At 34.6% G+C, this 25,995-nt stretch overlaps 1 protein-coding gene across 2 annotated transcripts in view; it reads right to left on the reverse strand.

The window, feature by feature from the left end:
• Positions 1–25,995, reverse strand: part of MON2 (MON2 homolog, regulator of endosome-to-Golgi trafficking) — a 125,814-nt gene that overhangs the window by 34,788 nt on the left and 65,031 nt on the right. For both annotated transcript variants that reach the window (XM_060112472.1, XM_060112471.1), the window contains exons 20-26: positions 22,587–22,688; positions 21,363–21,473; positions 19,456–19,631; positions 17,466–17,628; positions 10,081–10,374; positions 7,850–8,048; positions 2,931–3,559 (exon numbers count right to left, since the gene is read on the reverse strand). In XM_060112472.1, coding sequence (XP_059968455.1) covers positions 2,931–3,559; positions 7,850–8,048; positions 10,081–10,374; positions 17,466–17,628; positions 19,456–19,631; positions 21,363–21,473; positions 22,587–22,688 — 1,674 coding nt within the window. The remainder of the gene's footprint in view (positions 1–2,930; positions 3,560–7,849; positions 8,049–10,080; positions 10,375–17,465; positions 17,629–19,455; positions 19,632–21,362; positions 21,474–22,586; positions 22,689–25,995) is intronic.

The following is a 25,995-nucleotide window of genomic DNA, read 5'->3' on the forward strand; positions in this document are numbered from 1 at the left end:
CAGAGAAGAGGTAGCCGTTTAGCTTTAGCTGGTGTTTTAGATAAAATTATCTTGAGGTACAAAGTAGATAAGCAAAGTGCTGCCCATTAGTACGTTAGATTATCTTATAATTACAATGTGAAAGTAGAACAAAGATATCTAATACCATCTTTCCCTACTTGGTTACTTTTCTCGGAAACAGTGAATCATGAACTTGAAAGGTATACAGCCTAAAAAAATTCTCTCTACTAACTACTTCTAATAGTTTCACGGTCTTCTTTATTAACCCCTTGCTGAGTCTTAACTCTTACAAGTAAACAAGTAGTAATTACTGTGGAAAAGATATAATTACCCTAAATGAATTATTTTATTTTCAGTGACAAAGGAAGGGAGGAAGAGAGAGAAGGAGGGAGGGAGGGAGGGACAAGTCTGTGTGGAGACCTTAGAAAACTATCAAAATTTTTCTGAAAATACCTTAGCAACAAATAATGACCTGGACTATATGTTTTGATTTTCAGTGGTCCTTTATTAAAAAAAAACAAACAAACTAAAAACTAATAGTGTTACAGTTGAATTCTGGAATCTTAAAATGCATAATATGGAACCAACTCTTTTTTTTTTTTTTTTTTTTTTTACAACAAACTTCATCTAAGAAAAAGTTATTATTGGCTTTCTTCAGTATTCTGAAGTTTATCAGAAAAGCCTATATATAAATCTGGTAACAGATTTTAGTCCAAAAGCTAAGAATCAATAAGCAATCTGGACAACAGTTCCTATTAGTCCTTGAAAACTGTGTATGTGAAAAAAAGAAAAGAAACTGGACATCTAACCTCTGACATGTTTCAAGGTTTCTCTTATTAAGTCATTTAAAATAATTCAATCCGTGTGGCAATAAATAAGATAAATGCAGTCTCCTGATCTCAGAACTTAGGGAAAGCAGATAATCAAATTCTCAGGTCCCCCATGTATGCCAAAATATCTTGGCCAAAAAAAAAAAGTTAGCCTACATGACTAAATCATTTTGGTTGTGAACTAGTGATTTGACAACCAAGGAAAAGACTATGACCCTGAAACCCTAAACAATGTAAGGGTAAACATGAAATTAGAAATGAGTTTTTCCTTTAGGAAGGAAAACTGCTTTTAATCAATAAAATGTTTTGCAGAATAGCTTATTAGTTTATGAATAAAGTCCCAAAGCAAGTAAATTTTGCTTGTGAAAAAATTGTCTGACACCTGTGGGGGGAAATATAAAAACACCCTTACTTGGAAAAAGAAAAAGAAAGAAAAAATAAAAACACTCTTTACTAATAATGAAATATGTTTTCTGTTAGGAAATATTAAAGACCCCATATATTTGAATCACATTCAAGTATTATGAAACATCATTTAGATAATCACATAAGTAATAAACAACGGCTAGAGTGAAAATTAGTAATGCAAAATGATATCAATTTATATAAATAAAACTTCCTAAGTTTCCAACAATAAAACTTCCTAAGTTCCCAACTGAAGGTATATATTGCTTTCAAAGCCATTAAAAGTTCAAAGCTTAGAACAAATTCCTAGTAATTGGGATGAATGATTCTATTTGTTTTCTTACTGTGAAAGCAGCAGTTTTTTTCCTAAATAAAATTATATACTTTTTTCCCTGGAAAAAAGTTTTGGGGGTTTGTTGTTTCCTTTTGTTTACTATCCTCTGCACATATATAAAAGCTTGAATTAAACATCTGAAAGTTCTAGATTATGGGTATCTCACAAAGCCTATGCTCTCTTTCTCTAATATATTAACTTTTCCATTCCCTCTAAGGCAGTCTATAAGCAACTTATGTTCACAGTCAGGGAGAAAAAAGTTATTATTGACAGGCTACTTTTCTTCCCCCACTGAAAATAAAAGCAGCTCTTCTGATTTCAATTATGGAGAACTTATATCCCTACAATAAAGTTTTTAAAATGCCAGATTCTCTTAGATTTTAAGTTTCTACACAATTTGTTTCTCTGCACAGTGTAACTAGGGGTAAAGAGATCAAGGAATTACTGCTCAGCTAGACTTCCTCCAGAGTCATTCAAGGCGTATTATGGTGTAGTAGAAATCACCATTCTTACTGTGAAAGTTTTCTTCAATCCAGTTGGATATAAGGCAATCATTTAATTAGAAAACATGATCTTCAGTACACAAATGGCTACTGATAACACATGTGTAATCAGAATCTAATACTTCCATTTTAGTTTTGTTAGAATGTCATAGCTACTTTGTTGGGATTGCTGGCTCTTTGAAAGGTGGCATTTTTTTGTTTAGCATTTTGGTTGATGTGAATTGTGCTAATAATGAACTTGACAGTTTAAAAAATTCTTTGATTTTGATCTGGTCTTGCTTGCTAACTGGAATCTGCTCAATAATTTTTAGGTCTGTTTTAATATATATATACATATATATTTTGCAGTAACAAAACACACATAGGTTAAAATATATCTTTTTAAAATTTCTGTGAGAAAAATACTTCATAAATTTACTCTTACTTCTTTTTTAAAAAATATAGGCTTCCAACAATTCCAGAGCTAAATTTAAGTACAGATGAAAAAAACAAAATATAATCCCATGGCTTATTAATTTTCTAATTATAGAAATACTTTACTAAAGTCGTCATTCCAAAAGTATATCCTCTTGTGAAGAGTTGCATGAACAAACCAAAAAAGCTGGTGAATAGAAGCAAGAGAATGCAGGCAGTTTCTTAAAGACTCTCAAAATAAACCTGAAATACCTTTTAAAATATATTAGAAAAATAAAAGTTTTTAAAATAACTGGATCTTTACAATCTTGAATTCATCCCGAAGTATACATACACAACAATCTTGATGATCCAGAATTTATCCCAAAAAATATATAGCAAAGTAAAAAAAGTTCCAGAGAATCATATGCAATATTGCTTAGACAGCCACTAAAATTCTATTACCTTTTGGAGAACATCTAGAGCTGTAAGTACAGCTTCCTGTAAACTTGTCAAAACTGCTTCAGTGTAAGATGGAAGAATGAAAGGGGATGCATCTGAACTTATTGGGACTGAAACGGCACTGTGTAGTATGACTCCCAACTTTTGCAAATCATCCATGTTGAAACCAGTTTTTATGTGTTGGTAAAGAGCTGGAAATATCTGAATTAAAGCTGTAAGAAAAGGCTGGCTGGGAATGAAAGTTAGTTTATCAAAAGTAATAGGAGGCTTAGTGCTTTCAGATCCAACTCTATACCAGGTATTCCATGCAGCCCACCAGAGATTCAAATCTTCAAGCTCATCAGTAACTACGGGTGGCTCAGAGCTGCTGTATCTTCCAAGTCTTTCTCCAATGGAATCTGTTCTTACAAATGGCCTGTTCAGGCCAGGGCCTGACAGGGACCCTAAAAGGACAGGCACAGGGACATTAACTGCAGGTGGTGTCTCAGGCTTATCTGAGTCTCTGACAGGGGTCACAATCTGTAAAATTTCCTGGAAGCTTTTCAGCGCAGCCAGAGATACTTCATTGTTTTTGCTGAGCGCTGCTGATTGTATATGGTCAAGAAGAACATCCCATGCTCTTGAAAAATCTCCTATATTAGGAAGAGGAAAAAAAATGTTATCACCATAAAAGAGATCAAATTTTCTCTTACTATTAGACAGTTTAAAGTTTATTTGCTTTATTTTTCTGCTTAAATTCCTATAGAACGAGAAAAAATACGCTAAGGTACTAACAATGTGAATTAAAATCATTACAACCCAAAAATCCAGTAAAAAATTTTTGTCAGCTATAGGAACAAACAGCATCAAGAAGAGGATAATGAGTATATCAAACAAGGTTTTGGTCTTAAAAATAAAACTCTGTAAATGTATGTATACATGTTTCTATTCTAGTACTTCTACCTAAGGAGAACAGAATAAAAACTTAAGAGGGTGAAAACAAAAACTTTTCAGTAACATCTTCAGTCTATCCATCTATCGTTATTAATGATTAAGTAAGATGTTCCCATTCTTAAGCATATTGGAAAAGTTATAACAGTATGATACACGTTTTTTTATCTGTCTAAATGTTTAAAATAAACTGTAAATCATACTCCATAAAAATCTTAACTTTACACTTTGGTTTTCATATTTAAATAATTTACAGTTGTGGAATTTTCTTAAACATTTTTCTCCCATCAGTGAGTTTCCAGGAGAAAATGCACCATAAAGATTAGACTGTCCTTTTACAATGAGTCTAAGTTTATTTCTCCCATGTAAAACCGAGTCGACTGATCTACCATCAGCAGAGCATGGGCTGAATGGTAGCTGTTGTTTCCACTAATCAATTCAATCTCTTGCTCTACTCCTGTGACCAACTAAGCACGTTTATAATGAAACTCTCTACGGCCAGGTGTGGTTTGTTCCTATAGAGCCCAGCAAAAAATGATCTTGTTCCTACAGACATCTAGCCCAAAGGCTTTGTTAGTAGCATGGATTATTACCCACCTATTTGTATTTAAATAATGCAAAAATCAGAGGAACTGACATTCTGCAAAGGATAACATAAGTTGGCTATGAAATAGAGATAATTGAGGTTTAAAGAATTTCACTTCACAAAAGCTATCAAAGACTAGATGTTTTTTCAAGCAGGGATAAACCCATATGACTGAGGAAGCATTCAGTTAATTGGAGAGCTAGAACTAAGTCTGGTATAAAACAGTTAAGTACTGCTCTGCCTTTATAGGATAAATGATAACACTTGCCCAGTTATACGCCTCTTCCTCTCCATACTTTTTTTTTAAATTGAAGTATAATTTACATACAATAAAAAAACAGATTTTTCAGTAAACTGTTCAAAGAGTTTTAAAAATTTTTGTCTAAAAACTATCAAAACAACAAACAAAATACTTCTGCTTGTTGCCATTCCAGTCCAAAAGTCAGATGAAACATTACATTTCGCCACCAGAATGGTGACCAAGTCTCAGATTTAGAATATTCCATGCCATAGGAAGGAAAAAACCCAGCAATTCTTTCATTAATATATTCTATGTCTAGGAAGAAGTCTTCTTTCTAAAAGGCTAGGTATAATTATATATTGCACATGGTTATGTTAAAAATATTAACCGCATTATTTAAAAATATTTTTAAATTTTTTTATACAATTTTTAAAGGTTACACTCTATTTACAATTATTACAAAATACTGGCTATATTCCAGTGTTGTAAAATACATCCTTGTAGCCTATCTTATACCCAATAGTTTGCAGCTCCCAGTCCCCCACCCCTATATTGCCCCACTTGCCCCTTGTCCCCACTGGTAACCACTAGTTTGTTCTCTGTATCTGTGAGTCTGCTTCTTTTTTGTTATATTCACTAGTTTGTTGTATTTTTTAGATTCTACATAGAAGTGATATCATACAGTATTTGTCTTTCTCTGTCTGACTTACTTCACTTAGCATAATGCCCTGCAAGTCTACCCATGTTGCTGCAAATGGCAAAATTTTCAACTACAAGAAAAAAACCACAAACAAGTGGAGGCTAAACAATATGCTACTAAACAGCCAATGGATCACTGAAGAAATCAAAGAGGAAATCAAAAAATACCTAGAGACAAATGAAAATGAAAATACAAAGATCCAAAACCTTTGGGACGCCAGCAAAAGCAGTTCTAATAGGTAAGTTTATAGCAATACGAGCTTACTTCAGGAAATAAGAAAAATCTCAAATGAACAACCTAACTTTACACCTAAACGAACTAGAGACAAAAGAACAAAACCCAAAGTTAGTAGAAGGAAAGAAATCATAAAGATCAGAGCAGAAATAAATGAAAGAGACTAAAAAAAAAATAGAAAAGATCAATGAAACTAAAAGCTGCTTCTTTGAAAAGATAAACCAAATTGACAAACCTTCAGCCAGACTCATCAAGAAAAAAAGGGAGAGGGCCCAAATCAATAAAATCAGAAATGAAAAAGAAGAAGTTACAACTGACACCACAGAAATACAAAGAATCATAAGAGACTTCTATGAACAACTATCCACCAATAAAATGGACAACCTAGAAGAAATGGACAAATTCTTTGAAAGAATCTCCCAAGACTGAACCAGGAAGAAACAGAAAATATGAACAATTATTGGTTATGAAATTGAATCAGTAATTTAAAAACTCCAACGAACAAACGTCCATGACCAGATGGCTTCACAGGTGAATTCTACCAAACATTTACAGAAGAGTTAACACCTATCCTTCTCAAACTACTCAAAAAAAAAAAACTGCAGAGGAAGGAACACTTCTGAACCATTCTATGAGCATCACCCTGACACCATAATCTTATTCTAAAATAATAAAAACCATTTCCTAGTGTCCAAACTATAAAAAATCACCAAAGCTACATGAACTGCATCATGTCTTCATTTTTAAAAATCTAAATCTATTAGTTCTTAGCTTTTAAGATAAAGTAACTATCACAGAGGTATTAAAAATGATGCTTATTTGTCAAAACTCAGCAAACATACAGTTAAGATTGGCGCATTTCATTATATGTAAATTTTACATGAAAACAAAAAACTAAGATTTAAAATGTATATATATGTACATTATATGTATGTATGTGTATATATAAAATAGAGACAGCCCTAAAGTGTACATGATAAACACCACACAAAAATGCCTACGAAAAGAGTAAATATGCTTATGCTTTAACATAATGAGGGGGGGAAAAACCCAACCATGAAATAATAAATTAAAAAAATAATATATACACCTTGTTTACAATTACGTACAAAAGTACTTCTGTTCACTTTTCTCAACCAATCCTAGCCCTACCACCAGAATTGAAGGAAGGTATTATAATCCACACCAGAGTTTCTCAATCTCAATACTACTGACATTTTGGGTTGGATACTTCTTTGTTGTAGGGGCTATCCTGTGCATTGTAACATGTGTAGCAGCATCCCTGGCTGCTATTCCCCCCAGAAGCCAGTAGTGCATGTCCTTCCCCAGTTGTGACAACCAAAACTGTCTCCAGACATTGGCAAATATCCTGTGGGGGCAGGGAGTACATTGGGCAAAATTGGCCCTGGTTGAGAGGCATTGATCTACACCACCAACAGTTTCCTCACCAGTCTAACAGTATCCTACCATTCTTCTTTGTGGCCATTCCATTGCACACGTATCATCTGAAGTGATATTTCTGAACTGCATATCTGATCACATCACATCATGGATTAAAACCTTCCAGTGGTTTTCAGTGCTCTTAGAATAAAGTCTTAACTTTTGAACATAACCTACAAAGTGTTCCATGCTCTGGCCTCTCTCTACCTCTACAACCTCATGTGGAATTACACTTTTCTGTGTTCTCTTCATTCCAGACCTTCAAACATGCCGGGGTCCTCACCATCCCCATCTCCTCAATCTTCTCCCATCTCTTTTACACATTCTCTCGGCCTGTAAGGCTCTTCCCAGTTCCTCCTGCCCTTGCCTGATGAACTACTACTCAGATAAAATATTGCTTTCTCAGGGAAGCCTATACATACCTCACTGGCCTGGTCAAATATCTATTATAAGCACACAATCTATTATAAGCTCCTTTTAGCACTGACCACTGTAGCAATTTTGTATTTATTTATGTAATTATAGTTCTTCCCTCATACCCATGATATAGCAAGGACATTGTATCCCCTAGAGACTCACCCACAGTAGGTGCACATTACATAATTTTTCAGTGAAATGAATGAAAACGTGCATGCTCATGCACACACCACACATAACACAAAGACTGGCAGTTAAGATGGATTATTCTTGGAAAGTAGCATTGTAGATGAACTTTAAAGAATCTCCTGTATTTTCCAAATTTCCTTTAACATTAATTACTTGTATACTCAGAAAAAAAAATGTGTATCTACCTAAAGGTTGCAGTAAATATCTTCTAGTGTTGAAGATTCTTGCTACTCCGGCCAATGTTAAAACCCATGTCTCAGCCCATTGCTTCTCTGCTGTGTCCCTTGAATGATGAATGAGAATATTGCCACCTCCAGACTCAATCTTTTCTTTGTCTGCAGTGGTAGAAGACTCTCGAACTCGGTCCAATAGATGAAAGAGAACCTAAATATTTATAACAATGCATATAAAAAGTATTGATAACACAGCTTAAGTAACAGCATAGAAAATTAGGCATTGTTACAAAGAATCATACCTGACATTCTGATCAATCCCCATATATTAGACGAAACTGACCAACAGAGGTATCCTTATATTAAGTTTATCCTTAAGGTCATGGAATATGAAAAATTAAAATAAATTGGATAGACTATTGTCTAAGACTTACTGAGCTGAGGCGCCAATGGAGCATCTAGGGGGTAATGTACAACAAGGGAATGAAGCTAAGGAGAGGAATCCAGGCAAATATATAACTATGAGTGACATCTGGACAGAGGTTACTGCTGAAACTTCAGGACTGGATGAAGGTGCTTGAAAAAAATCAAGCAGGAAGCGGTTGGGATTTGGGAAATGTTTACATTTAAAATGTAGAATCAGAGGAAGTAATAGGAGCCAAAAAAATAAAATAAAAATTGAATAGAGAAGCATACGCATGCTGTGGAACAGAAGCCAAAGGAAGAGAAATTTCAAGGAAAAAATAATCAGCAGTATTAAATGCTACAAAAAGTGAGTAGGATAAGGATTGAGCATGGGGCAAGAGACTTGGCAATTAGGAGACTACCTGTAGAGCCTATGAACAATTTGTGTGGTTCTAAAAATATGGTCTCAGAACCATCAGTATCACCCGGGAACTTCACAGACATGCAAATTCTCAGTCCCCAGGCCAGGGAAAAGAAATCAGAAACTCTAGGGGGTTGGGGACAGTGGCTCAAGCAATTTGTTCTTTAATAAGTCCTCTAGGAGATTCTGTTACATGCTAAGGTTTAAGATACTCTGAAGTAAAATAATCTGGATATCTAATTACAAGGGGGTAAGGGAATGCAGGGGAAGTGAGAAAAAAAAATTATTGAGATTTAGGCAGCAAGATTAACAATGAAGCTGTCTGAAAAGAAAACAGGAATCAGAGAAATATCAGTTTGTTTTTTAAAACAGTAAAGGACTCTTCAGCATGTTTGTGAACTGAGAAGCCAGGGGATAGAGTTGAAACAGAAGACACAAGAGAGGACTTCCCTGGTGGTCCAGTGGTTAAGACTATGCTCCCAATGCAGGGGGCCTGGGTTCGATCCCTGACATCCCTCATGCCGCGTGGTGCAGCTAGTAAAAAAAAAAAAAAACGAAAAAAAACAGAAGACATAGGAGTAGGGAGCAGGGCTTTTAATTATTTTCATTAGGGAACATACATTATTAATTTTTTAAGAGGAAATTCTGGGGTCTTTTTATTAAACTGAAAACATTGTTAAATACAGTGAAGGTTTACCATTTTGCCTACCGTCAAACTTGCTGATTTAAAAAATTCACAAAAGCAATGAAAGGATTATAAATAGAATTTTATTAAAATGGAACAGATTAAACAAAAAACAGAGAGCTTTTAGCAAAGAGGGGATGCTCACTAATAAGCTGTTGACTTTGTAAGAACATTTTAAAAAGAAGATAAAATTGAAAAATTAAAAAATGAAACTGCATATTTAATGAATAAACATGGAATTTACAAATTGGAGGTGGTTTTTGTTTGGTGAGTCTGCAAGTAAATTTCACTGCTGTTGAAATTCTTTATTTATAAAATTTTCATTTAACTATATTATATTTGAATTATAGGTAGTGGTTTAACAACTACTAGTTTTATTACCACAGGGGAAAATGAGGAGAAAGGGAAGTGTAAAGGAGATAAAGAGATAAAAAGATGAGGCTTTTAGTATTTAATCTATGTGAGGTACAATTAAAAATACGACAAAGCTAACATTTTGTTTTGCCAAATGCACAGAAACTCTTGTTTAAAAATTAATAGGAAGAAAATATATATGTATAACTGAATCACGTTCAGTGAAAGTGAAACTAACACATTTTAAATCAACTAGACTTCAATAAAAAAACTAAAAATTAAAAACATTTTAAAAAAATTAATAGTAACAAGTTTAATTGAAAAAGTATATAAGCATGTCTCAATTAAGAACTGATAACTCAAGCTATTTTACAGTACCTTCCAAATAACAGTGTGCCACGTTGAGTGCTGTAATAAAGTTCCATGTGCACCAATTGTTGAAAACAGAGTTTGCCCTGCACTCTTCCTGACAGCAGGACGGGGGTCCACACATAGTTCACCCAATTTTGCATAAAGACACAACCACAAACAATCAAACGGTGGTGCAGGGTGGAACGGCCGATTTAAAACCACTCCTTTCTCTTCTGCCTGCTTTTGCTGTGCTGCCTCTTCGTTATTTAATTCTTTTTCAATAGTTTCTCCTCTTTGGAAAAAATAATCTGAAATATTCCACTAAAAAGCAAAGGAGAAAATATCAATTTATTCATAGATTTTATTTTAAACACATAGATAGGCAACACATACTTTTTCAGAATTAAAAAAACAATTATTTCAGGAACTCCTTTTCTAGTAGAATGGATTTAATGAAAATATCTCCTCTTCTGTCAAGTGTCTCTATCTGATTTCAGAATTTGAGGGAGCAACCTTGTGCTAACATTAATAATTTGAAAAAATTGGTGCAGTCAATGTGGAAAACAATATGGAGGTTCCTCAAAAAAACTAAAAATAGAACTACCATATGATCTAAAAATTCCACTCCTGGATATATATTTGGAAAAAATGAAAACACTAATTTGAAAAGACACATGCACCCCAATGTTCATAGCAGCACTATTTACAATAGCCAAGATATAGAGGTACCTAAGTGCCCATCAACAGATGAATGGATAAAGAAGATGTGGTAGCTAGATAAGTAAATAAATAGATTGTATATATTATATATATATGTATATCTGTCTATCTCTATATATATATATACATACACGTACACACACACGCACACACACACACAATGGAATACTACTCAGCCATAAAGAAGAATGAAAATTTGCCTTTTTCAACAACATGGATGAACCTGGAAGGTATTATGGTTAGCGAAATAAGACAAAGAAAAACAAATACTGTATGTTATCATTTATATGCAGAATCTAAGATGATTCAAACAAATGAATACAACAACAGAGAAAGAGACTCATACAGAACAAGCTAGAGGGGAGATGGAAGTGGGAAGGGACAATATAGGAATAGGAGATTAAGAGGTATAAACTACTATGTATAAAATAAACAAGCTACAAGGAAATATTGTAAAGCACAGGGAATATAGCCAATATTTTATAATAACTTTAAATGGAGTATAATCATAAAAATTTTGAATCACTATGTTGTACACCTGAAACTAGGATATTATAAATCAACTATACCTCAATAAATAAAAGAAAAAAAGAAAACAAGTTGGTTCTACCTAGAAAGTTGAACATGCACATACATAAAGACCCAGCAATTCCAATGTAGGCTATGTGCCCTCAAAAAATTCCTTGTACAAGTGCAAGAATCTTTATGACAGCATTGCTCATAATTGCAAAGACCAAGAAATAATCCAAATGTTCATCAAAGGTAGACTGGATCATTAAATTGTGGTATAATCATACAATGAAATACTGCATGATTAAATCACCAGGGATGAATCTCAAAAATAAATGTTGAGCAAAGAAACAACAGAAGATTAAAGTATGATTCTACTTATTCTGTTTAATAAACAGGCAATTGCAAACAATATATTATTTAAATATAAAAGCATAAAGTGATAAAAACTATAAAGAAAAACAGGGAAGCAAGTAACAGAAATTTCAGGATATAAATGACTTTGACAGAGGAGACCAGTGCAATCTGAGAAGGGCATATGAAGGGTCTTAAGTAGGGTGATGTGCCATTTCCTGGCTTGGGTGATGGGTACTGAGGTGTCTGGGTATATCTTTACTTCACAGTAAAAATTAAAAGAAATGAAGGACAATGAAAAAGAAAAAAAATGTTTAATATGAAAAATTTCAAGAACATACAGAAAAACAGGGAGAATATATCAATATACTGATATAACCACCACATTTAGATATAACAATTGTTAACATTTTGTCATATTTTCTTCATGCCTATATTTTATAATCTCTACTAGAAAAGACTTTAAAAAACATAACCATGATACCATTATTACCCTAAAAAAATTATTAAACAATCCCTTACTATCATTTAATAATATTTTGTAATTTCATACAAGAGTAATTAATATCTCCAAACATGTCTTATTGAGTTCACTGTCAACCACAGTAAGGTATGTGAATTAATGAGAATTATGTCAATTGTAAAAATGAAGAGAATACAATACCTATGAACATAAACATAAAATAAAGGAGTAGCAGTAATTTAATCAACACTGAATTAACCAACCACTCTTTGGGAGCAATTAAATACTCAACATGCCTATGCTTTCCCCCATGATTACATTTTTAATTGTAAAATATTAGCTTATCTAGTTGTAAGGAACATTAAGTTTGACGTTAAAAGCTTCTGAATTATAATATGTATTTAAAAGTCTAAAAAATTGCCTTTAAATAAATGTATACTGTTTTCTTCTCTATATGTTTAATGTAATATTAACAATACCTTAACATAGATTTAATTATTTCTATACTCAAGATAAGTGAAATGAGGCTCAAGAGGTCAATAGTTTAACAATGAACAAGATGCAGACAGAATTAAAATAGTACATGTATATCTGTTTCCACAGTCTAGGCTCTCTCACTATTATATGCTATCTCCTAAACACCTAACTAAGCAGTGTTGACACACTACAGGACTATGTAAATGGTAAAGTCTTTATTGAAGCTTTACTTCCTAAATAAGTAGTACATAAAAATGTTACTACTGTCAGAGAAAGAAAAATACCATATGATATCACTTATATATGGAATATAAAATACGATACAAATGAACCTACCTATGAAACAGAAACAGATTCACACACATAAAGAACAAACTTGTGGTTGCCAAGGGGAAGAGGGGTGAGGGATGGATGGATTAGGAATTTGGGGTTAGCAGATACAAACTATTTAGAATTGATAAATAACAAGGTCCTACTGTATATAGCACAGGGAAGTATACTCAATATCCTATGATAAACCATAATGGAAAGGAATATAAAAGATAATGTATATATATATGTATAACTGAATTACTTTGCCATACAGCAGAAATTAACACAACATTGTAAATCAACTATACTTCAATTTTAAAAAAATGTTACTATGAAAATAACGTTAAAAATCAGTTACCCTTGAGACAGCAGAAGCAAGAAGAACTACAATCCTGCAGCCTGTGGAACAAAAACCACATTCACAGAAAGATACACAAAATGTAAAGGCAGAGGACTATGTACCAGATGAAGGAACAATATAAAACACCAGAGAAACAACTAAATGAAGTGGAGATAGGCAACCTTCCAGAAAAAGAATTCAGAATAATGATAGTGAACATGATCCAAGACCTCGGAAAAAGAATGGAGGCAAAGATCGAGAAGATGCAAGAAATGTTTAACAAAGACCTGGAAGAATGAAAGAACAAACACTTAGAAGCATTACAGAACAAACAAACAGAGATGAACAATACAATAACTGAAATGAAAAACATACTGGAAGGAATCAATAGCAGAATAACTGAGGCAGAAGAACGGATAAGTAACCTGGAAGACAGAATTGTGGAATTCACTGCCGCAGAACAGAATAAAGAAAATAGAATGAAAAGAAATAAAGACAGCCTAAGAGACCTCTGGGAAAACATGAAATGCACCAACGTTCGCATTATAGGGATCCCAGAAGAAGAAGAGAGAGAGAAAGGACCCAAGAAAATATTTGAAGATTATAGCTGAAAACTTCCCTAACATGGGAAAAGAAATAGCTGCCCAAATCCAGGAAGTGCAGAGAGTCCCAGGCAGGATAAACCCAAGGAGAAACACACCGAGACACGAAGTAATCAAACTGACAAAAATTAAAGACAAAGACAAATTATTAAGAGCAACAAGGGAAAAATGACAAATAACATACAAGGGAACTCCCATAAGATCAACAGCTGATTTCTCAGCAGAAACTCTACAAGCCAGAAGGGGGTGGTATGATATATTTTAAGTGATGAAAGGGAAGCACCTACAACCAAGATTACTCTACCCGGCAAGGATCTCATTCAGATTCGATGGAGAAGTTAAAACCTTTACAGATAAGCAAAAGCTAAGGGAATACAGAACCACCAAACCAGCTCTGCAGCAAATGCTATAGAAACTTCTCTAAGTGGGAAACAAAACAGAAGAGAAGAACCTATAAAAACAACCCAAAACAATTAAGAAAATAGTAATAGGAACATACATATCGATAATTACCTTAAATGTGAATGGATTAAATGCTTCAAACAAAAGACACAGGCTTGCTGAATGGATACAAAAACAAGACCTGTATATATGCTGTCGACAAGATACCCACTTCAGACCTAGGGACACATACAGACTGAAAGTGAGGGGAGGGAAAAAGATATTCCATGCAAATGGAAATCAAAAGAAAGTTGGAGTAGCAACTCTCACATCAGACAAAATAGACTTTAAAATAAAGACTATTACAAAGAAGGATACTACATAATGATCAAGGGATCAATCCAAGAAGAAGATATAACAATTGTAAATATTTATGCACCCAACATAGGAGCTCCTCAATACATAAGGCAGATGCCAACAGCCATAAAAAGGGAAACTGACAGTAACACAATCATAGTAGGGGACTTTAACACCCCACTTTCACCAGTGAACAGATCATCCAAAATGAAAATAAATAAGGGAACACAAGCTTTAAATGATACATTAAACAAGATGGAGTTAATTGATATTTATAGGACATTCCATCCAAAACCAACAGAATACACTTTCTTCTCAAGTGCTCATGGAACATTCTCCAGGAAAGATCATATCTTGGGTCACAAATCAAGCCTTGGTAAATTTAAGAAAACTGAAATCATATCAAGTATCTTTTCTGATCACAATACTGAGACTAGGTATCAATTACAGGAAAAAATCTGTAAAAAATACAAACACATGGAGGCTAAAAAATACACTACTAAATAACCAAGAGATCACTGAAGAAATCAAAGAGGAAAGCAAAAAATACCTAGAAACAAATGACAATGAAAGCACGATGACCCAAAACCTATGGGAAGCAGCAAAAGCAGTTCTAAGAGGGAAGTTTATAGCAATACAGTCCTTCCTCAAGAAACAAGAAACAACTCAAATAAACAACCTAACCTTACACCCAAAGCAATTAGAGAAAGAAGAACAAAAAAACCCCAAAGTTAAGGCTTCCCTGGTGGCGCAGTGGTTGAGAGTCCGCCTGCCGATGCAGGGGACACAGGTTCGTGCCCCGGTCCAGGAACATTCCACATGCCACGGAGAGGCTGGGCTCGTGAGCCATGGCTGCTGAGCCTGCGTGTCCGGAGCCTGTGCTCCACGACGGGAGAGGTCACAACAGTGAGAGGCCCACGTACCGCAAAAAAAAAAAAAAAAAAAAAGTGGTGCTAGGAAAACTGGACAGCTACATGTAAAAGAATGAAGTTAGAACCCTCCCTTACACCATACACAACAATAAACTCAAAATGGATTAGAAACCTAAATGTAAGACCGGACATTATAAAACTCTGAGAGGAAAACATAGGAAGAACACTCTTTGACATAAATCACAGCAAGATCTTTTTTGACCCACCTCCTAGAGTATTGGAAATAAAAACAAAAATAAACAAATGGGACCTAATGAAACTTAAAAGCTTTTGCACAGCAAAGGAAACTAGAAACAAGACGAAAAGACAACCCTCAGAATGGAAGAAAATATTTGCAAACGAATCAACGGACAAAGAATTTATCTCCAAAATATATAAACAGCTCATACAGTTCAATATTTAAAAAACAAACAACCCAATCCAAAAATGGGCAGAAGACCTAAATAGACATTTCACCAAAGAAGACATACAGATGGCCAAAAGGCACAGGAAAAGCTGCTCGGACTTCCCTGGTGTCGCAGCGGTTGAGAATCCATCTGCCAATGCAGGGGACACGGGTTCGAGCCCTGGTCCGGGAAGATCTCACATGCCGCAAAGCAACTAAGCCCATGCACCACAACTACTGAGCCTGCGCTCTAGAGCCCACGAGCCACAACTACTGAGCCTGTATGCCACAACTATTGAAGCTCACGTGCCTAGAGCCCATGTTCCGTAACAAGAGAAGCCACCACAATGAGAAGCCCACACACCACAATGAAGAGTAGCCCCTGCTCTCCGCAACTAGAGAAAGTCCATGTGCAGCAACGAAGACCCAACGCAGCCATAAATGAATAAATAAATAAACAAATTTAGAAATAAAAAAAAATAAGAAGCATGAAGGCTTAAAAACAAAAAAACAAAAGCTGCTCAACATCATTAATTATTAGAGAAATACAAATCAAATCTACAATGAGGTATCAACTCACACCGGTTGGAATGGGCATCATCAGAAAACCTACAAACAAATGCTGGGGAGGGTGTGGAGAAAAGGGAACCCTCTTACACTGTTGGTGGGAATGTAAACTGATACAGCCACTACGGAGAACAGTATGGAGGTTCCTTAAAAAACTAAAAATAGAATTATCATATGACCCAGCAATCCCACTACTGGGCATATACCCAGAGAAAACCATAATTCAAAAAGACACAGGCACCCCAATGTTCATTGCAGCACTATTTACAATAGCCAGGTCATGCAAGCAACCTAAATGCCCATCCACAGATGCATGGATAAAGAAGACGTGGCACATGTACACAACGGAATATTACTCAGCCATAAAAAGGAACGAAATTGGGTCATTTGTTCAGACGTGGATGGACCTAGAGACTGTGATACAGAGTGAAGTAAGTCAGAAAGAGAAAAACAAATATCGTATATTAACGCACATATGTGGAATCTAGAAAAAGGGTACAGATGTACCAGTTTGCAAGGCAAAAATAGAGACACAGATGTAGAGAACAAATGTATGGACACCAAGGGGGGAAAGGGGGTAATGGTGGTGGTAGGATGAACTGGGAGATTGGGATTGACATATATACACTAATATGTATAAAATAGATAATAAGAACCTGCTGTATAAAAAAATAAATAAAATTAAATTTAAAAAGAAACCAATTACCCTTCACAGCAGAGTCAACTGAATATTTCTCTTGTATGTACTATTATTTGTTTACTAAATCCTCCCATAACAAACCTTACAAAAGCCAAATTTCAGCTCAATATATCAAAAGTATCCCAAATACTCTGCTTTTAAATAATCATTTCTTAAATGAGATTATTTAACCCTTCATACAAGGAATAAGTTTGGTACTTAAAAGTCATTTAAATGGCTCCTATAGAGTCAAAAGCATAGCATTAGCTTGGCATTCACTCTCAATTGCAAACAGTGATTTCTAGATTATATAAGGAAGGCAATGATACTTACCAATAAACCTATTGAAGTTAAACTAATATTAAGTTCTTGGTTATGAAGTCCAAAGCTACCTGCAACATCTACAACTATCTGCAGGCAAGTGCAAGGCATTGTTGGTAGAAAATCTGTCACAACCAACTGAAGACACTGGAATGCAGTTCGTATCAAGGATTCTCTGAAAATACAAAAGAAAAGAAATTTATACTCATGTATTTAACATAAATGCAAGGAAAAATACATACCTTACAATAATTTGAAGTAAAATTTTATTTTAAAATTCGAACAAGAAAATCTTCCCTAAGGTTGATCATAGAGTACCTCATCATTTACATAAATGTAAAAAAAGATAGGCTTACTTAAAAATAATTAACAAATAAAAATAAAGAAAGTACAGGAATAAGAAATAAAAGCAGTAAACTAAAAAAAAAAAAGAAACTATGTACTAATGCCATATTATTTCTATTGCATCAATTAGTCAAACAAAACATAGACATTGAATGAAAAAGGGAAACTGGATACAGCTACTTTCTCACCACTGTACCCTCAGTATCTAGCATGGTGCATAGTACAGGAGAATACACACAATTCACTCACTGAATGAAAATGAGTTCCTTATTCTTTTATATCTATATTATATTTTATTTAAAATTCTACATCTAGTCTGTAAAAGTAAAGAGTAATTTTGTATTTCAAATGAAGACCATAAGAAGTATATGGTTTTGGCGAAAAATTCTGGTGGTGAAAAAAAAAAATAAAAACATTAAATAGCTAACACATTGAGCATTTACTATATTGTGTACTTTCTAAGTATTTTTACATGTATTAGTTAATTTCATCCTTACAACACACTCTATTTTATAACTGTTGGGATGATCTAGGCTTTGGCTGATATCTTTCCACTTTAATCATCTCGTATTTTATAGTATATAAGGAAATTTGTTATTACAAATAAATAAGAAAAATTAATATTCCACAGGAGTCTCAAGCATTTCCATCATGTAAAACTCCTAAACTAGTCATCAAAACAAGATGAGTCGTGCCACAGAATTACAGACAAATATATCCAAATGTTTGCTAAATCTCGCCACTGGAATGTACTACCTTAAATTAAACAAGTCCATACATTTCAAGTCCAATTGTGCTCTTCCTTCTGTATTCCCTATTTAGTTAATAATACCACCATCCACTAAGCTGCCTAAGTCACAAATCTTGGAGTCATCCCTGATTCTGTTTGCTATTTCTGCCTTCACCCCAACAGTCAATCTATTAAGTAGCTCAAATCCGTCTCCTCCTACTTCTAGAGAGCGCTGCAGGATTTCCCATTTACCCCTCCATGCTACTGACATAATGAGGTATCTCAAACACATAACAAATCACATCATTCCTCTGCTTAAAATCCTAAAATTCCTCCCAAATGTACTGAGGATAAGTCCAAATAATTTATAAAGGCATACAAGGTCCTTTACAGTTTTGGCTCTGCCCCACTCCACAGGCATATACCCCTCCCACTGGAGTCCTATTCTTTTGCAGCATAACAAACTACTTTGTTACTAGGACCCTAGGCCTTGTTCCTTTTCCACAGGTTTCTACTTTCAGAGCAAGAACTATTTATCCATGTAATCAGACTAACTAGCAAGTATAGTATATGTAGAGAGGTCAAACACTAAATGCTCATTTACATCTTACCAAATCGTTTACCAAAAGGAAACTCAACCTTTGGATGTGTTTCAAAGTTTGTTAGATTGATGCATTTTTCTTATTGTTAAGTAAGAACCTTGTATTCATGTATAAATGGCAAAGAAACAGCAATTTTTCCATCCTTCCAAAACAAACGTGAGCCCTAAGAATTCCCTATAGCCACTTGAAGGTAGGGTAAGAAAAACTATTCTAGATCTTAAACTTAAGCAGGAAGGGCATACATAAAAAATTAACCATCATCCCAAGATTTTAGGAGGGATTCCCTTTCCCTATCACTTTTTGGATGTTAATTTTAAACACTTACCCTTGATCATTTCTGATTGCTCCCATAACTCCAAGCACTAACGGCCATCCAGGCCCAAGACTGTCTCCCTGACTCTGCAGAATCTGCAACACACATTCTAATTGCTTGAGTCGGATATCTGGATGGTTAACACTGGACATCTCCTTTAATGGGTTCAGTAAAAGCAACTGCAGCCTCTGAAAAGGACGCAAGAAGCTAATTAGAATGAGAAGTCCCAGAACACAGAAAGGCTCTGCTATTGCCTTTCAAGTTTATATTCACCTCCACTCAGACTGCAATGGTAAAGAGAATTTTTTTAGTAAAATAAACATTGAAAAAGATTTCTCTAACAGTAATCATTAGGATTATTTTGTCATCTATGTCTTTTTTTTTAATAAGAGAAAATAAAAATCAATCTTCAAGATGCTACATTTCAGGATAAATAGGGAGTGATCTTATGTTAAAAGGTATTAATTATAGACCCATATATAAATGAATCTCACTAAAGGAAATATATCCATATATACCTAGCTCTATTTGGAGAGAAGAAAACAATTCCCAATTTCTAAAATTACCTTTCATTCACTCTATTAATGCATACCCCATGTATTGAAATTTAAAAGTCTCAGTACTCCTAAAAATGAACAAGTACAGTAGACAAAGATGACATAAAACCACAAAATTTTTTTACTGTTGCAAAGTGAAAAAAGCACTTTGTTCTATTCTTTTCAGCATTTGAAAGCACTTGCTTCATTTTTAATTTTTTTTCTCTCCAAGGATTCATTTATTTGGTTCACTGACTGAACAAACATTTATTAAGCTCTCACCATGTGCCAGGTATTAAGCTAGATGCTGAGGATATATACACAAACAGGGCTTTCGTTATAAAAAACTTAAATTGTAGTAGGAAAAAAATATGAAATCACTAAAATGAAAGCTCTATAAAAATGATCTTCTCTGTCCTGTTCATCATTCTATTCCCAGGCAGCTAAAATACTGCCTGGCATAGCATGCACTCAATATTATTTGTTGAGGAAATTTGTAGACTATAACTACATACAATACAGTAAGATAAGAGGGCAATGGGAATGGCTATTAAATGCCTCATTCCTACTCAATCTTCAAATAATAAAACTTCCGTGTACTTTTTAGAAACTGTATAAGATATATGTGAATGATTATGGGAGTCAGGACAAAGGATTCATGACAAAAGTAAACTCTGAAAGTATAAAATAACCTTTAAAAGTATTTAAAAATAAAAATCTATTTTATTGTGCTTTCCTCTTCTGCCACTTGTTTCTCCCACTGTAAGGGTAATGAGTGGGAAAAATAAAAATAGAGACAGGTAAGGACCAAAGGAAAAGAGGCTAATAAAGTATGGCCCCCAAATGAAGCCTTGGCACTGCATGAAGAGGGAAACTTCTAGACCGGGAGACCAATTCTAGGTAATTTATTAACTTACTTCAGTGTTATTAACAAGAAAAAATTTCAATACAGATAATCCTAAAAATCTAGACATATCAACCTTCTGTAAGAGATCCATGGCCTACAAATAAAATAGAATATTAAGCAACAAGACCCACTTTTAGACTATCATCTATTTGATAAATTAAGAAAAGTTACACATGGGAGAGGACGATCTTACATTAAGTACTTTTTTTTTTTTTTTTTTTTTTTTGCGGTATGCGGGCCTCTCACTGTTGTGGCCTCCCCCGTTGCGGAGCACAGGCTCCGGACGCGCAGGCTCCGGACGCGCAGGCTCAGCGGCCATGGCTCACGGGCCCAGCCGCTCCGCGGCATATGGGATCCTCCCAGACCGGGGCACGAACCCGTATCCCCTGCATCGGCAGGCGGACTCTCAACCACTTGCGCCACCAGGGAGGCCCACATTAAGTACTTTTAAAAAAGAGATTTTTTTTTTTTTTTACCTGGTTTTGTGAAAGTGGAGGATCATGGTTAAATGTTAATCCTGCTTTAATAAGTGAAGTTAAAGCTTCTGCTCCCCATTCTCTCATTCGAGAGTTTGGATGCTGGCACACCTAAGGGTACACATGTGGAAAAAAAATTAATATTTAATTTGTATACTTCAGCTATGCATCACACATCAGTTTGAGAAAAGAAAAATTAAAACATCACATTTTCTATTCTTTCATATTTAAAAAATTATATCAAATGTGCATCAATAAAGGTTGAAGAATATATGAACATATCCAAAAGCTTACCTTCTGAATAAGAGGCAAGAGGAAGCAATAGAGAGACAGAAGATAAAAAATGAAACTAAACAAGTCACAGAAAAGAAAGGATTTCATAAAGGTAAATGATGTCATCAGAATAAACAAAAGCAGCAGATACTCAGGTTCCTAATCAGGTCTATCTTCATAATCAAACACTGAGCTAAAATTTGAAAAAAGTTATTTTTTGCCATTTCATGAGAATTCCATAATGAAGAAATCTGCATATATTCTTTAATAGCTCATAAAAGTAATCCCAATAAAATGGAGGGAAAAAAAGAAAGAAAAGACAAGCACATTTTTTTCCTATTAAGAATACCTTTCTCAGATTACTAAAATAATGTGAAACAATCATAGCAACCTAAACCTAAACTGCACATAAACATGTATTCCATAGAAGCAGCTGTTATTAAGAAGCAGCTAATTCTTCAGATTCACCCCAGTCTGAATACAAGAGAATAGAAATCCAAATAAAATTCCCTGGCACTATTTATAATTAGTGATACCAAATAGGTTTTTTTCCCTTTGTAGAAGAGCTACCTCATAACCACAGGAAAGGCTGTAAAGGAGCAGTGTTCAGTACGAAGTCTCAGTGCTAATTGCCTTGAAGTTTCAGAACTAGCTGAAGGTGAGGGGATCAAAAGATTATATAATAAAAGAAAGGGGTCCCAAGCTATCAGCTGAAGGAGACTTCAGAGATTTCATTGATATATCACCCATTTTCAGCCAAAAAAGTCAACCTGTTCCTTCACCAAAACGATTACTATAAAACTTTAGTCCCTGATAAAATATACAAACAGAAGTACAAGGAAAAAAATGTTAATGCTGATTTTTCTTATGGTTATCCACAATTATTAATTCACTGTGTATGTCTTTATCCTAAACAAAAAGTAAATATAATAATTAAGAAAAAGAGGTTACCTCAAGTAGATGGCCAGTTAGAGGTCTCCATAGAATTTCTATTCGGTGCATGTTAACTAGACCAGTTTCTAACAATTTGGCAACAGCAAAAAGAGATGGTTCCTAGAGAGAAAACATAATACATTTTTATATTATAAGGAGAATTTGAGTATTTCACTTGTAAATAAAACTGAGAATACTGTGAAGAGCATGACTGTAATTAATATATGATTAATTAGCAGTAAACAGAACAAAACCTCAGTTATCATAAAACAAGCCTTTCTGCCCACCCTCAAGTATCTAGAATAGCTCCTAATTGGAAAATTTGGTTGGGAAGAGAATGCTTTAGTGGGGAAAGAGTGAAAATTCAAAAATTATACCAGACACACAGAATGGCTAGTCTTCTGACCAGAAGGAAAGAATTTGCCTATGGACTGAATTGTGACCCCCACCCCCTAAACTTCATATGCTGTAACTCTAACCCCCAGTCTGATGGTATATGGAGATAGGGTCTATATAGAGGTAATTCAGGTTAAATGAGATCATAAGGGTGGGGCCCCAACACGATAAGATTAATGTCCTTATAAGAAGAAACACCAAAGAGCTTGTGAGCTCAGGCACACTCCTTTTCTTCCCCCTTTTCCCTCTCCCTTTCCCTCTCTCCCTGCCATGTGAGGACACAGTGAGAAGGCAGCCATCTTTCAATCCAGGAAGAGCATCCACACCAGAACTGATCATGCTGGCAACCTGATTTTGAACTTACAGCTTCCAGAACTATGAGAAAATTAATTTCTGTAGTTTAAGTTATCCACTCTACAGTATTTTGTTATGGCAGGCTAAGCTGACTGATATATATTCTTATTAGTGAAGTCTTCAAATGCTCAGGGTTTATGTGTTAATATCAGGAAATACGAAAAAAAAAAAAAAAAACCCAAAAACAGAAAGGAGGCAACAGAGATCAGGGGAAAGAAGCATGACGTCAAAAAGAGGCAGAGATAAGCGTTGTCAGTTTAGACACTAACAGAAAAGCTGCAGAGACAGAAGACAAACCCCGTTCCTCAGTCGCTGGCATTTCAACAACAGAAAGGGAGTCAGTGTACCTCATAAGTGGCTATATTAGAGTACCTGCTCCATGTGTTATAAGAACAGTTTCAGTAAAAAGATCAAAGGGCAACTATCTCTAACTCAATATTAACAGAGGTAGTAAAATATACTTAAATGAAAACTAAGCTGACTAAAACCATGAGAATTTTTTGATGAGTGGCTGTGGTACTTCAAAAGGAGACAATGCATTAGAAAAAACAAAAGGCAACTGAAATTTTAAAAACAAATTAAGAGGATAATAGTTTTACAATTTTTAAGGAAAAAGATTTCATAATTATTCTATACTCAACATTTTTACAGGGCTGATAAAAACCTATTATGAAAATGAGTGATATTATCTTTCTTTCCTAGTAAAAGCCGTTAAACCAAGTACCCTGGGGTCTAAGATAAATATAGTCAGGTTGACCCTGCCTGTGTGTGCTAATGCTGTAGGGACCCTAAAAATTTTTGTGGTAGAAAAATTCACCATTCTATAGACAATATAATACAGTAGTTAAGACTGATGCCTATGAACTTTTAACATGTCAGTACTACCACTTAATAGCTATGTAACCTTGAGTAATTTTTTTATTGAGGTATAACTGATTTATGATATTAGTTTCAGATATACAACACAGTGATTCAAAATTTTTATAGATTATATTCCATTTATAGTTACTACAAAATATTGGCTATATTCCCTGTGCCATACAATATAACTTTGTTGCTTATTTATTTTATACAAAAAAAGAGTTTGTACCTCTTAATTCCCTTACCCTATTTGCCCCTTCCTCATTTCCTCTCCTCCCTGGTAACTACTAGTTTGCTTTTTTTAAATTATATTCACTAGTTTTGGGGGGGGGTGCTTTATTTTGTGTTTTTTTTTTTATTCCACATATAAGTGATAACATACAGTATTTGTCTTTCTCTGTCTGACATATTTCACTAAGCATAATACCTTCCAGGTCCATCCATGTTGTTGCAAATGGCAAAATTTCATGTTTTAAGGCTAGTAATTTTTTTTAATCTATGAAATGGAGATAATAATATACAGAAATGACCTCACGTTAGAAAGTGCCTGGCACATAATAAATCCTCATAAATTGCCTAGTATTACCTCCTCCTTTTCCTCCTTCTTATTCTAATGAGGATACACAGAGGAATCACGTAGCATTTAAAAGAATGTATATGTCCAGACCTCATACCCAAAGATTCTTATATTCATGAAGCCTAGAAAGTGGCCTTGACTTGTGCAATTTTTAAAAATGCCATACCTGACTTTGATGCACACAAAACTTAGAGCCACAAGTGAAGTGGTTAAGAATGGAGCTCTGGGGCTTACCTGGTGGCACAGTGGTTAAGAAACCGCCTGCCAATGCAGGGGACACGGGTTCGAGCCCTGGTCCGGGAAGATCCCACATGCAGCCGAGCAACTAAGCCCATGCACCACAACTACTGAGCCTGCGAGCCACAACTACTGAGCCCGTGCGCAACAACTACTGAAGCCCACACACCTAGGGCCCGTGCTCTGCAACGAGAAGCCAACGCAGTGACAAGCCTGCTCACCGCAATGAAGAGTAGCCCCCACTCTCCGCAACTAGAGAAAAAGCCTGCGTGCAGCAACGAAGGCCCAATGCAGCCAAAAATAAAAAAAAAAAAAAAAAAAAAAAAAAAGAATGGAGCTCTAAATGAGACACATGTGGGTTCAAATCCAAGCTCTACCAATCACTAAATAGGTGACCCCAGGCAGGTTATTTAAGCTAGTTTTATATTTCATCTGTAAAAAGGGGTTACTACTACTGAACCTGACAAAGTTGTCTTAAATGATTAAATAAAAATACGTTAGTACCTGACATACAGTAAACAAAGAATAATAGCTCTTTTATTATTTTTGTTGTTGTTATACTGAGTCTGGTAATACGCCTGCACAAGTATCATCAATATTGCCCCCTTCTAAGAAAGAATTTGCAAGCTTTACTATCAGCTACCACCTCAACACATTAGCACAAATTCCTGAAATGAGGACCAAAAATGAGATGACTGGTCACTTTAACGCCACACCTAAAGGACAATGATATATACATTTTAATTCCTAAGCTATTTAACTCACTCAGAACAGCTAACATTGATAAACTTTAAAAAAAAAGTAAAAAAAAATACAAATGTTTCTACTTATTTTAACATCTGAACATTTATAAATTTTTATAGAAAGCACAACTGAATAATAAACTGTTTTATACCTCCATAAAAATAATTTTTATAAAGTTCACACTTGAATACTTCTAAAAACTTTTATTTCCATTCCTTATCACTACATTACTTTACAAAATTAAATCCTAAAATGGAG

The sequence above is a fragment of the Mesoplodon densirostris genome, chromosome 11 (assembly GCF_025265405.1).
Source record: "Mesoplodon densirostris isolate mMesDen1 chromosome 11, mMesDen1 primary haplotype, whole genome shotgun sequence".
Taxonomy (NCBI): Eukaryota; Metazoa; Chordata; class Mammalia; order Artiodactyla; family Ziphiidae; genus Mesoplodon; species Mesoplodon densirostris.